The sequence below is a fragment of the Elephas maximus genome, chromosome 10 (genome assembly GCF_024166365.1).
Source record: "Elephas maximus indicus isolate mEleMax1 chromosome 10, mEleMax1 primary haplotype, whole genome shotgun sequence".
Classification (NCBI taxonomy): Eukaryota; Metazoa; Chordata; class Mammalia; order Proboscidea; family Elephantidae; genus Elephas; species Elephas maximus.
Window position 1 is genome coordinate 76,700,217 of NC_064828.1, and position 12,994 is coordinate 76,713,210.

General features: G+C 43.7%; 1 protein-coding gene across 2 annotated transcripts in view; it reads left to right on the forward strand.

The window, feature by feature from the left end:
* Positions 1–6,666: 6,666 nt before the first annotated feature.
* MTHFD1 (methylenetetrahydrofolate dehydrogenase, cyclohydrolase and formyltetrahydrofolate synthetase 1) overlaps positions 6,667–12,994 on the forward strand; it is a 60,042-nt gene continuing 53,714 nt past the window's right edge. For both annotated transcript variants that reach the window (XM_049898217.1, XM_049898215.1), the window contains exon 1: positions 6,667–7,015. Coding sequence is in view for 1 of the 2 variants with exons in the window: in XM_049898215.1 (XP_049754172.1) it covers positions 6,705–7,015 (311 nt within the window). In the remaining variant the exon portion in view is untranslated. The remainder of the gene's footprint in view (positions 7,016–12,994) is intronic.

Sequence of the window (12,994 nt, forward strand, 5' to 3'; positions counted from 1 at the left end):
TATAGAAGACAACTATTAAAGTACAAATACTTCTAACGAGACTTTAGACTCTTCCTCATTTTCATTATTTAACACCTAAGATCATTATTATACCAATTCGTTGTCTAAGAACCAAAGAAGGGGATTAAAGAAGAATTTAAGTTTCGGTGCCTAACGAGGGAGAAGACACTGCTCTTTAGTCCTGGAACTAGAAAGGTACTAGAGACAAAAATCTTCTTAAGAATTCCATCCTTTTACTTTTATTTCCTTGAAATTTTGTGAATCTTGTGCTCTAAAAATAACTTTCCTTAATGAATTTTACTCATGTTGTCTTTTTAAAAAATTTTTTATTGTGCTTTGTTTAAGTGAAAGTTTACAAATCTGGTCAGTCTCTCACACAAAAACTTATATACACCTTGCTACATACTCCCAATTGCTTTCCCCCTAATGAGACAGTCCACTCCCTCCCTCCACTCTCTCTTTTTGCGTCCATTTCACCAGCTTCTAACCCCCCTACCCTCTCATTTCCCCTCCAGGCAGGAGATAAGTGTCCACATGATCCAAGAAGCTCACTCCTCACCAGCATCACTCTCCAACCCATTGTCCACTCCAATCCCTGTCTGAAGAGTTGGCTTTGGGAATGGTTCCTGTCCTAGGTCAACAGAAGGTCTGGGGGCCAAGGCCACCCGGGGTCCTTCCAGTCCCAGTCAGACCATTAAGTCTGGTCTTTTTACAAGAATTTTGGGTCTGCATCCCACTGCTCTCCTGCTCCCTCAGGCTTTCTCTGTTGTGTTCCCTGTCAGGGCAGTCATTGGTTGTAGCCGGGCACCATCTAGTTCTTCTGTTCTCAGGCTGATGTAGTCTCTGGTTTCTGAGGCCCTTTCTGACTCATGTTGTCTAAAATCAACCTATTTTGTGGGCCAACATGTATCCCCAGAAGTTTGATCGTTTACATACAAATTCTTCAGTGTAATTCCAAGTACCACCTCCTCCAAGAAGCTTTCCTTGAATCCTACAAGGTAAAGGTAATCTCTCTCCTCCTAACTCTTACAGTACATGATATATTTTTTTTTTACATATTACTTAAAAATCTTAACTCCCTTACTAGATTAAAAGTACCTAAGAACAGGATCTATTTCTGATTCATATGTACCATTCCATAGTAAGTGTCATGTATGGAATTGTGTCCCCCCAAAATATGTGTCAACTTGGCTAGGCCGTGATTGCCAGTATTGTGTGGTTGTCCTCCATTTTGTGATCTGATGTAATTGTTCTATGTTGTGAATCCTAATCTCTGCCTGTGGTTAATGAGCAAGATGAGGTTATGTTAAAGAGGATTAGGGTGAGATGCAATACCCTTACTCAGGTCACAGCCCTGATCTGATGTGGGGTGTGGCCTGCATCACCTTTTATCTTACAAGAGATAAAAGGAGAGAGAAGTGAGCAGAGAGGGACCTCATACCACCAAGAAAGAAGAGCCAGGAGTGGAGCACATCCTTTGGACCCAGGGTCCCTTTGTTGAGAAACTCCTAGACCCAGAGGAAGATCGATGACAAAGACTTTCCCCCAGACCGGACAAAGAAAGGCTTCCCCTGGAGCCGGCACCCTGAATTTGGCCTTCTAGCCTCCTAAACTATGAAATAAACTTTCATTTGTTAAAACCATCCACTTGTGGTATTTGTTATAGCAGCACTAGATAACTAAGACAGTAAGCACCAAAAAATATAGTTTGAACAACTAAAGGAAACAACAGAAAAAATTTTTAATACAAAGTTAACTTTTATAGATGGTGATAGTACTGTTCTCCCAAACTAACTTCATAAAAATACAATGAAAATGTATTTGGAGCCTTAAAGTAAAACTAAACAAAATGCAGTGATATAACTCAATTATTCTGTGATTTTAGGTTTGTACATGACTATTCCACTTTTTATACACTCCAAGATTTATCAGTACTTTGAATTAAAAAGCTATAGTTTTTGTTTGTTTGTTTTTTAGTATGTTACGCTTCATCTAGCAGAAAGTAAAAACAAAGTTTTACCATATCAGGTACAAGAGAAAATTCCAAGTCCAAGGTCAATTCCCAGAAGAGACCTGAACTGTCCAATATGGGTAGCTGCCCTCAGCAATTTGCCAGTAGAATGTTTGCACATCAAAGAAGCTGTTGCTAGGTGAACGTATCATAGAGGTCCGAGGAAGGGAAGAGAGACCCATAAAAATGATCAATTAAAACCTGTGGTTCTTTACTTTCCTAATTAATAAAAAAACACAAAGTGGTTTTCATCAAGCATTAGTAAATTCATCTTAAGAAAATGATCCCACGACAAGTAAACACTCCAGCAGATGGGAAAATCGTATTTTGGGCCTTTCTTTTGTGAAATTCTCAGGATAGGTCAAATTTCTGTACTACAATACATATACCTCACGAAGGAAGTATTTTGAGAAAGGAGAAAATTATGATTCCATCTACTATTCCTGAAGCAAAAGATGATTTGTCCGAAAAGTTAGGATTCTAATTCTAGGGGAATACTTTAATATAAGTTAAAAGTACGTCCCTGATTATGTGTTATGTACTCATAAAACCAGAATCACTAGGAAGGTATCTCAAATGTCATCTAACATACCGAAAACCAAACCCATTGCCGTCGAGTAGATTGACTCATAACGACCCTATAGGACAGAGTAAAACTGCACCATAGAGTTTCCAAAGAACGCCTGGTGGATCTGAACTACTGACCTTTTGATTAGCAGCCGCAGCACCTAACCACTACACCACCAGTTTCCTCATCTAACATAAAAAACCCAAGGGGTTCTTAACTCTGCCTGCACATTAAAATCTCAAAGAGAACTTTAAGAAATACTGACTGCCCACTTTAAATTCTGATTAGTTGAAGGTGGAAGCTGGGCATAGCTATATATATATTTATTTATTGTGCTTTAGATGAAGGTTTACAGAACACATTAGTTTCTCATTAAACAATAAATACACATTGTTTTGCGACATTGGCTGCCAACCTCACAACGTGTCAACACTCTCCCCTTTTTGACCTTGGGTTTCCCGTTTCGATTCGTCCAGTTTTCCTGTTCCCTCCTGCCTTCTTGTCCTTGCCTCTGGGCTGGTGTGCCCATTTAGTTCTGTTTTATGGGCATGTCTACAAAAGGGTGAACCTCAGGAGTGACTTCAGTACTGAGTTAAAAGGGTGTCTGGGGGCCATACTCTTGGGGTTTCTCCAGTCTCTATCAGACCAGTAAGTGTGGTCTTTTTTTGTTAGTTAGAATTTTGTTCTACATTTCTCTCCAGCCCTGTCCAGGACCCTCTACTGTGATCCCTGTCAGAGCAGTTGGTAGAGGTAGCCAGACACCATCTAGTTGTGCTGGACTCAGTCTGGTGGAGGCTGTTGTAAATTGTGGTCCATTAGTCCTTTGGACTAATTTTTCCCTTGTGTCATTGGTTTTCTTCATTCTTTCTTGCTCCAGATGGGGCGGGACCAGTGGAGTATCTTAGACGGCTGCTTCCAAGCTTTTAAGACCCCAAACGCTACTCACCAAAGCAAGATGTAGAACATTTTCTTTATAGACTATGTTATGCCAGTTGAGCTAGATGTCCCCTGGGCATAAATTTTTTTTAAAAAAGCTTCACAGGTAATTCTATTTAAGATTGAGAAGGACTATCCCACTGTATTGATTTATATATGATGAGACTGAGGCAGGAAGAAATTAAGTGATAGTCTCAGGAATGACAGTTATAATTAATAACTGAACCAGGATAATAAGGAATACTCTTTTTTTCCCCCGAAAACAAGATTTTTTAATTACATCCCCAAGCACTGGGGAAATAAGTATAAATAAGTCAGGCAATTGCTCATAAAGCTTATATTCTGGTGGAAAAAAACAGATACTAAACAAATATGTAAATAAGCTAATTTTCGATAGTAGTATGTATTGTGAATATATTAGGGCAATGTGACAGTGATGGAGAGGTAGATGAACGGGCAACTTTTGATAGTGTCATCAGAGAAGGCTTTTGAATTTATTAACATAAATGGAATCAAATTATACATCCTATTGGGTAACCTGCCTTTATCATTCATATATGAAATTCAATATATGAAAGCTGTCTGGTGTGTGTGCATATATAAATAAGCATATGTATATACACTTATATAAAACCACATCCATTTTTTCAAAACTATAGCTCTAGCCAAAGCTCTGTCCCGATTTATACTCATTTCCTCAACTCTTCTGTAACTTCTCTCAAATTTCATATGGCAAAAATTAAATTGATTTTCCCTTCCAAGCTTGTTCCTTCTCTGATCTTCCCTGAAAATGGTGGCACCATTCATCTGGTGGCTAAGGCCAAAAACCTTGTGATTTTCTGTGATTACTGTCTCTCCCTCACATATATAAACCCCACGTTCAATCCATCAATAAAATTCCTTTTGCTCAAATGGTACAAACACTTTGGAAGACAGTCTGGCAGTTCCTTACAAAGCTAAACATTAGCTGATCATACAACCAGCAGCCCCGCTCCTAGGTATTTGCTCAAATGAGTGGAAATTTTATGCTCATACAAAAACTTGCACATGAATGTTTATAGCAGTTTTATTCAAAATTGCCAAAAATTGGAAGCACCAAGATATCTTTCAATAGGTAAATGGATAAACCAACTCTGGTTTATTCATACAATAGAGTATTACTCATGATAAAAAGAAATGTGCTATCGAGCTACAAAAAGACATGGAGGAACTTTGAGCGCATATTGCTAAGAAGAAAAAAAAAATCCAGTTTGAAAAAGCTATATACTGTATGATTCCAAATATATGATATTCTGCAAAAGGCAAAATTATAGAAACACTAAAAAGATCAGTGGCTCCTAAGGGTTCAGGAGGAGAGGAAGGATGAACACCTGAAGCACAGGGCATTTTAAAGGCAGTGAAACTATTCTTTATGATACTGTAACGGTGGCTACATGACATCATGCATTTGTCAAAACCCACAGGACTGTACAACACAAAGAGTGAACCCTGATGTAAACTAGAACCCACCAAACCCACTGCTGTGGAGTCGATTCCAACCCATAGTAACATACAGTTTCCAATCTTTAAGGAAGCAGGCTGCCACATCTTTCTTCTGCAGAGCTGTTAGTGGTTTCAAAATGTAAACTATGGACCTTAGTTAATACTAATGAATCAATATTGTTTCATCAGTTATAACAAATGCATCACACTAATGCAAGATGTTAATAACGGGAAACTGCAGGGGGAAGAGGTGGGCATGTGGGAACTCTACTTTTCTGCATAATTTTTCTGTAAATCTAAAACTTCTAAAAATAAAGTGCATTTTAAAAAATAAATTTACAAGAAAAAAGCTTCAATATTGTAATTGCTCAATTTAGGAAAATAGCATTAATTTATACTATGCGCTAGACCCTGAATAGTGTGAACGGTTAATGCACTCAGAGGTGCCTCGGAAGAAGGGTCTGGAGATCTACTTCTGAAAAACCAGCCATTGATAACCCTATGGAGCACAGTTCTACTCTGACATACACGGGGTCGTCGTGAGTCAGAATCAACTAAGTGGCAACTGGTTCAAAAGCCTTAACAAAAAAGTTCAACAGATGAGCTCTATCATTAACTGCAACAGGCCACCCTAAGAAACCGTATATAAAAGAAACCTAGATATTTGGCAAGTCCAAAGTGACCAAAACGACTTATATTAAAAGCGATCCTCCAGCTGAGAAAGCAAATTCACTGGACTCAGTAACTTGCAGGAACCAGTCCTCACAAACATCATGCGCCCCAACAAACGCCCAATTCAATTTCTTCTCCACAGTGGCCACCTACGGGGAGGTAGTGCCGGCAGTTTGGGGCAACAATGCATCGGCGCCTCCAAAACCCGGTGAGCTGGCATCTAGTTTCTGTAAGGCCGGGACCCATTCTCCAACCTCAGAACTGTTTTGAAGTACCTGACAAAACCTAGACTCGCAAAGCTGACGACCCTGTCTGAGCACTAGCAATCCCCAGGGTTACCCCAAACACAGCGGGACCCACGCGGCGCTCCGACTCTGACATTCCTTCCCGCTCAGCAGGGTCTAAGATCAAACCCAAACCAAACCCACTGCGGTCGAGTCCATTCCGACTCATAGCGACCCTACAGAACACAGTAGAACTGCCCCCATGGAGTTTCCAAGGAGCGCCTAGCGGATTTGAACCGCCGACCTCTTGGTTAGCAGCCGTAGCACTTAACCACGGGCCGAAGACAGTGGGCTTCAATTGTGGCTGATTATCACATTCGCCTGAGGAGATTTTAAAAACAGTTATGGGCGCTATCCCAGGCCCTCCGAAACCGAATGGGGGTCAGGGTCCTGACAGAAGTCTGACGGCGCCGCAAGTCGAATTCGCCCCACACCCCTCATCAGGTTAAACGTCTACAGTCAGTATAGGGCTCCCAACAAGTTCCCCACGCGACAGTTCACCCTAACATCTCTTGCCGCAGCCCAGAGCTCCCGGCAGCACAACCCCGGGGCGGGCCAGGGAGAAGCACCTCCCGCGCCCGCCAAATTCTTCTCTCGCGAGATCGCCCCGTCTCCGGCCCCGCCCCCCTGCTCTGCTCCCTGATTGGCTGGAGTCTAAACACGCATGGGGCGTCTCCTCGGCTCCCCTCTGCCTCAGAGGGTCTTCGCTCCATGCAAAGGCGCGATCTGGCACGGCTGTTTCCACCAGCCAATGATTCCCGCCAGCCTATCATCACCCACTTCCTTCACATTGCCTCCTCCTTCGGCCCGCCGTATCACAGGCCCCCTACAGTATTTAGTTAGTAACCCTTCGTCCCTTCAGACTGCGCACGCTCAGTCAAGGACGTCGGAGCGCATGCGCAGTAGCGTGATCCCCGGGTGGTCGCTTAGCACGTGGGCTAGGCTGTCCCTTTTGGCCACAGAAGGACGTAGGACCTCGCTTTTGTTGGTGTCCATCGTGCGCAGCGGACTAGTAAGGGCCATGGCGCCGGCAGGAATCCTGAACGGGAAGGTGGTCTCCGCGTAAGCACCTGTCATTGTTGGTCGTGCGTGTTGGGCTGCAGGCGAGGGTTCTGAGCGGAGCGTACAAGTCCCCACGGACCTTTGTGGGAGGGGACACTTGGTAGAGGAAGAGCCCGCTGGGCGGGGAGTGAGGAAGTTGGCATGAGCCTATCATGCCTGAAGATCGGTCCCCTGCAGCCAGAGAAAGGGGTCTCGGATACAACTGCGTTTGCAGGTGGGCTGCCTGATGGCTGTGGCCCTTGGCTCCTGCGCTTCTGGGGCAACAAGTCTTACCGTACCCGGCCATGCTCCCAGAAGTGCAGCTGCTGGCATCTTTCTGTCAAGCGAGAGGTTGGGGCTGCCTAGAGCGCCACAGTCAGAACTCAGAAATCCAGTCCACCCCCTTCTCCCTTCCCCTACAGTTTGGAGGTGAGGAGACTTGAAAGGTTACAAGGCTGATGAGTGACAGGTGGTTAGCTAGAACCTAGGTCTCCATCCAGTCCTCACCTTTTCCCACTACATCAGAGTCATTACTTAATTGGAACCCAATAAACTTTTCCTTTCTCTTCAATCACATGCTCTCTTGTAACTGTTCTCATCTCTTAACTTCTCTCATCTCCTTACCTGTTCCTAGAATCACTGTATAGTTTGGTTTCTGAGTCTTGACCAAATTCTGCATTCTGTTGACCTCTGTGTTTCACCCCTGAGGCATATCTGACACCATAGCTAGAGGATCTGTTTGCCAAACTTATCCCAGAAAGCAACTCCCATTGGTTTTCTGTCTGGGAGGTGATTGGTGAGGAAAGATGAGGGTAGAAGGCAAGTGGAATCGGATGTATTCTGTGTGACCTTCCCAGAGATCTGGGGACCTTTGGCCTCACCAGTTATTTAATAACTGCTGTGGCTGGCAACAGTAAGTGTCCTAGGAGCCCCTAGTAGTGTTAGTGGTTTTTGAGTCAGTTAGAGTCATTGGTGGTATCCACTCTAGGGCACAATGGTTGCCTCCTGGAAGGCAGGTCGTAGGGTTGTTAGGAGAATTAAATGAGTTCTTAACTGAAAAGCACTTAGGATTGTGCCTGGCACCAATAAGTGTTCAGTAAATATTAGCTATATAAATGATCAGTAATTGGTTGATGGATACATGAATGATTGATTTACTACTTTTTTTCTCTCTATTACTTTTTGTCCATAATAGCTGCTTTGATCTAGTTCGTTAGTTCTCAACACTACTTGCACATTAAATCCACTTAGGAAGGTCTTTGGTTTTATTTCTTTTTATGTAAATATGAGCACATACAGAAAAGCACACCTAGCACAATGAATTTGTCACAGCTGCACCCACCTGTGTAACCAGCACACAGATCAAGAAAGAGCATTATTGGTACTCTGCCCAAAGGTGGCTCTTATAAATTGAGCAGATTGGGCTGCAGGTGAAATCTCTGGACAGGGGGTCCTCACCTCCTCTTTTACTAGGCTGAGGTTACGCTTGAGTGGAAAGGTAAACAAGCTTACATTTGCAGCCAGGAATCCTGGCTTCTGGAGAAAGGGTCCTTCATTCTCGTAGTTTGCAGGTCAGCTTCCTTGATTGCTACCATCCCGTTTGGCCTCTCTAGGGACAAACTTGCAAGCCTTCAAGTGCCTTGGGAAGTTTCTTCCCCTGGATTAATCATGTTGCCAAAATGAAGTGCTTGAATTGTAAAAATCTCTTCCTTGTGGAGAGGAAGGGTAGGGTAGGTCATGAGTCCCAGTCAAAATGTCTCCTCCAAAATCCAGTTCATGCCCATATGCTATCTTGCGGATGAGAAAAGTCGAGGCCAGAAGATTCTAAATAGAGCAATTAAAGTAGTACTCATTGTAAAAGTGACTTATGGGCAGAGATTGACAAAGGCTGCCAGTATCATGGTGGCAAGGGTTCCCCAGGCACCTTTGACCTCCAAACCAAACCCACTGCCGTCTAGTAGATTGCAGCTCATAGGGACCCTATAGGACAGAGTAGAAGTGTCCCATAGGGTATCCAAGGCTGTAAGTCTTTACAGAAGCAAATTGCCGTGTCTTTCTCCTATGGGGTGACTGGTGGGTTCGAATTGCTGACCTTTCAGTTTGCAGCTGAGCACTTTAATCATTGCAACACCAGTGCTTCTTCCTTTGACCTCACCAGTTATTAGATGACTAAGCAGAACCTGAGTAGAGGAGCATATGTTAAACTGATATTAGTGGTGAAACTCCACTCTGGGCACGAGGGTAGCGTCCTTGAAGAGATTGTGCAAAGGAGAAGGGGGCTTTAAACTACATAGTGTTGGAAGAACCACATTGATTTGATGGAATCGTATGTTTTTAGACTAGAAACTGCAATACTTATATATTTGTGCTTTTCAAAATGGGACCTACTAAATATTGTGTGATTTTGTTTGACCCTCCCTTTGCTTTTGCTATAATCAAGCCTGCTGTCTGCATGGGTGGTATTTTTCTTGACTAAGTCTTTCTAGAAGGACTGATTGTGAAGAGACAGATGGTTTGTCACTGAGCAGGGCACTGAGATTAGTTAGGTGCTTTGAGTTTTTGCTGATTAAGTGTAGAGTAAGTTGAATTTGTAAGTTCCCCAGATCTTAGAAAGAGTGCTGCCCCCTTCTCTGGATCATTGGATAATTTAGTTTACTTCTTTGTGCCTTAGTTTCCTCATCTGTATATTGGAGTAATAATAGCACCTAACTCATAAAATTGTTAGAATTAAATGAGTTATTACTTGTAAAGCATTTAGAACCATCATTGGCACATAGTAAGTGCTTGTTGAATAAACAAATAATGTTTGTGTTTATCCGTATCTTTGAGAGTTGGCTGATAATCTTGAGCCTTGAAATTAGAATTTATCTTAGTGATCCAAGGTAAAGCTGGAACAATGGCTGTATATTTAGCTACAAGACTAGAAGAAAAGTTTCTGTGGAAGGAATTTGCATACTTCTGGGTGTGATTCCTAGCCAGTTCACCTCAAGCACAGCCACCACGCATGTGTCAGTGAAGGCTTGCATGTTGCTCTAATGCTGAACAGGTTTCAGTGAAGATTCCAGACTAATGTGGACTAGAAAGAAAGGCCTGGCAATCTACTTCTGAAAATCAGCCAGTGAAAACCGCATGGCTCACAACGATCCAATCCTATTGTGCATGGAGTTGGCATGAATCCGGGGGTGAATTCATTGGCAGCTAACAACAACCACAGTGAAGGGCAGGGCAGTTGGTGTAGATTTGCCTGTAATGAGCTCCATATAGCAGCAGATCTTTCAAGATAAAGTTACATGAAACCTTGAACTTCGTAACTAACTTGACTCTGGAGCCTGTACAGGAGGCTGGTGGGTTTCTGAGAGGTGGGACCTCCCACTAGATCTGAAATAGGCCATCAGCCAGGCTGTTGTGTGTGTTGCAGTTGGAGTGTGGCAGAGTCCTGAGTAGGCAACTAACTAGGGTCATCATACCAAAAACCAAACCCATTGCCATTGACTCATAGCAACCCTATAGGACAAAGTAGAACTGCACCATAGAGTTTCCAAGGAGTGCCCGGTGGATTCAAACTGCCAACCTTTTGGTTAACAGCCATAGCGCTTAACCACTACACCACCAGGGTTTCCTGGAGCTAGTGAGAATCTTGACTGGGGTCACAGTCCACAAGTTAGTGTCTGTTCTCACCTATCAGGCGGGTTGGAATCAGGCAGTGTGGGGGCTCGGAGTAAGGGTATGTGGTCAGTCTTCTACTGTATCCCCTTTTGGATGAGGTATCCTCTGGAAGAAGGGACTGGCCTAGGAGAGGGTCCCCTGGAGGCAAGGGAAGGGCTCCCTATCCTCAGGCTGACTCCTTGTAGAGGCTGTATACAGTAGAGGTTCAAAACCAAAAACCAAACCTCTTACCATTGAGTTGATTCTGACTCACGGCCAATGCACTGATGGTAACCTCTTGTGTTTCACAGTAGAACAGTGAAACTCCATAGGGTTTCCTTGACTGTAATTGTTATGGAAGCAGATCACCAGGGCTTTCTTTCGCAGCACCACTGGGTGGGTTTGAACCACCAATCTTCCAGATAGTAGTTTAGCACAAACTATTTGTACCACCCAGGGACAAGGGACACATACTGCTTGTGCAACCTTGGGCAGGTTTGTCAACCTCACTGTCCCTTTCTGTCCAGTGGGGATGGTGACAACAGTGTCTGCCTGCTGAGGGTGCTGGGATTAAAGGAGTCTTATATAAAGCTCTCAGACCAAGTCTGTGTGTTCTTGTGCTTGTGACTGTGTTCTCTGACATCCCACCCACAATGCAGAAAGTCCCATTGCCCCAAGCAATGTGCTCCCCTTGATAATTTCCCAAAAAGCAGCACTTGCCACACTGTAAATCCTTGACCTTGAAGGATTGGGTGGCTAAGGGGCTGCGGTCAGGATTCCTCAGCCACCCAGTCCACCCTTGCCTCCATTTGCAGTTCATGGAACTTAAGCCAGAAGTGAGGTGACTTGTCCAAGGGTTGTAAGGCTAGCCTAGCAGCAGAGGCTCAACAGTGCATTTTCATTCCTTACCAAGGGCTTGTCACTTGCTTGCTAAAAGGAATTGCACACTTTTATCCCTCACTAAGTGTCATCCTGGCTTTGCTCTCCTTGAGGCCTTTACCCAGTCAGGGGATGAATCAACCAGTCAATCTGTTTGGGAAGTACCCAAAGTGATGCTCTTCAGGAAGTCATGTTCAAAGTTATAGTCTGATTTTTCATTGCTTGGAGACAAGTCAAGGAGTCCCTGGGTGGTACAAACAGTTACTATGCATTCAGCTACTAACTGCAAGGTTGACGGTTCAAACCCACCCAGAGGTGCCTCAGGAGTCAAGCCTTCTTGTTTTGTTACTTAGGCTTTTTTGTTTCCTCGATGAAAAGTCCTTCCCCTCAAGCCTGGGCAGGAAAGGTGCAGCTTTGGGTTGTTGGTTTGTAATGAGTGTCAGGAGATAAGGAGAGCATTTTCTGTAAAAGGATCTGCCAGAGACTGTCAGACACTTACTTTTACTACCTTGCTGCACCTAACATGACAAATGATCTTTGGGTTTGATTCTGAAATATTAGTTCCTTCGTCTTTAGTAAGCAGCCTTTTAGGCCAGAGTCCTTTCTCCCTAATATTTTCTTTTGTTGTTGTTAGTTGCCATCGAGTTAGTTCCGACTCATGGTGACCCCATGTGTATGCAGTAGAACTGCTCCATAGGGTTTTCAAGGCTGTGACCTTTCAGAAACAGATTGCCAGGCCTGTCTTCCAGGTGCCTCTGGGTTAGTAGCATTTAACTGTTCGTACCACCCACTCTTCTCTAAAAGCAGAAAGGCCAGGTCGTTGTGGGACTTTTTCAGATAAGAGCGCTTGACCTGCCTTTCCTCCAAGTGGAGACCCCAGTCTTCCCCATACCTTCCACATCCAGGTAGCATGTTCCCATGGGTGATAATCCAGAAACTTGCAAGGGTCTTGGAGCTGTTCAGTTGAGCCCGAGTCAGCTCTGATGGCCAGGTCTGTGGTTGGATAATCCTTAAATAAATACTAAGACTTGTTCTGGATGTGAGACCTTCACTGACAGACACACTGGCAGCAACCCTTCTTTGTTGGCATATTGTTGGGCCCAGCTACCTACAGACCCTCGTACCTGGGGCCGCCCCATTGTGTCTCATAACTCAGCTGCTGGCTGAAGGTTACAAAATGGTGGCCTGGAGGCCAAATTTTTTTGTGTTTTGTTTGGCTTACAGAATTATCTTTAACAACTGTTAGCCCAACACAATCATATGTGTAATTACAGATAAAAAATAAGGATGCCTAATTTAAAAAAAAAAAAAAAGAAAGAAAGAAAGCTTAGCAATACTGTGCTCTCTATCCTCATGTCACCAATTTTTTGGAACTGAGTAGAAGCTGCCCTCCCCCCATGATCCTACATGATAGCCCTCACCACCTTCATACCTTTTATGAAGCCTTTCTCAGCCAGTTCAACTTAGTACCCTAGC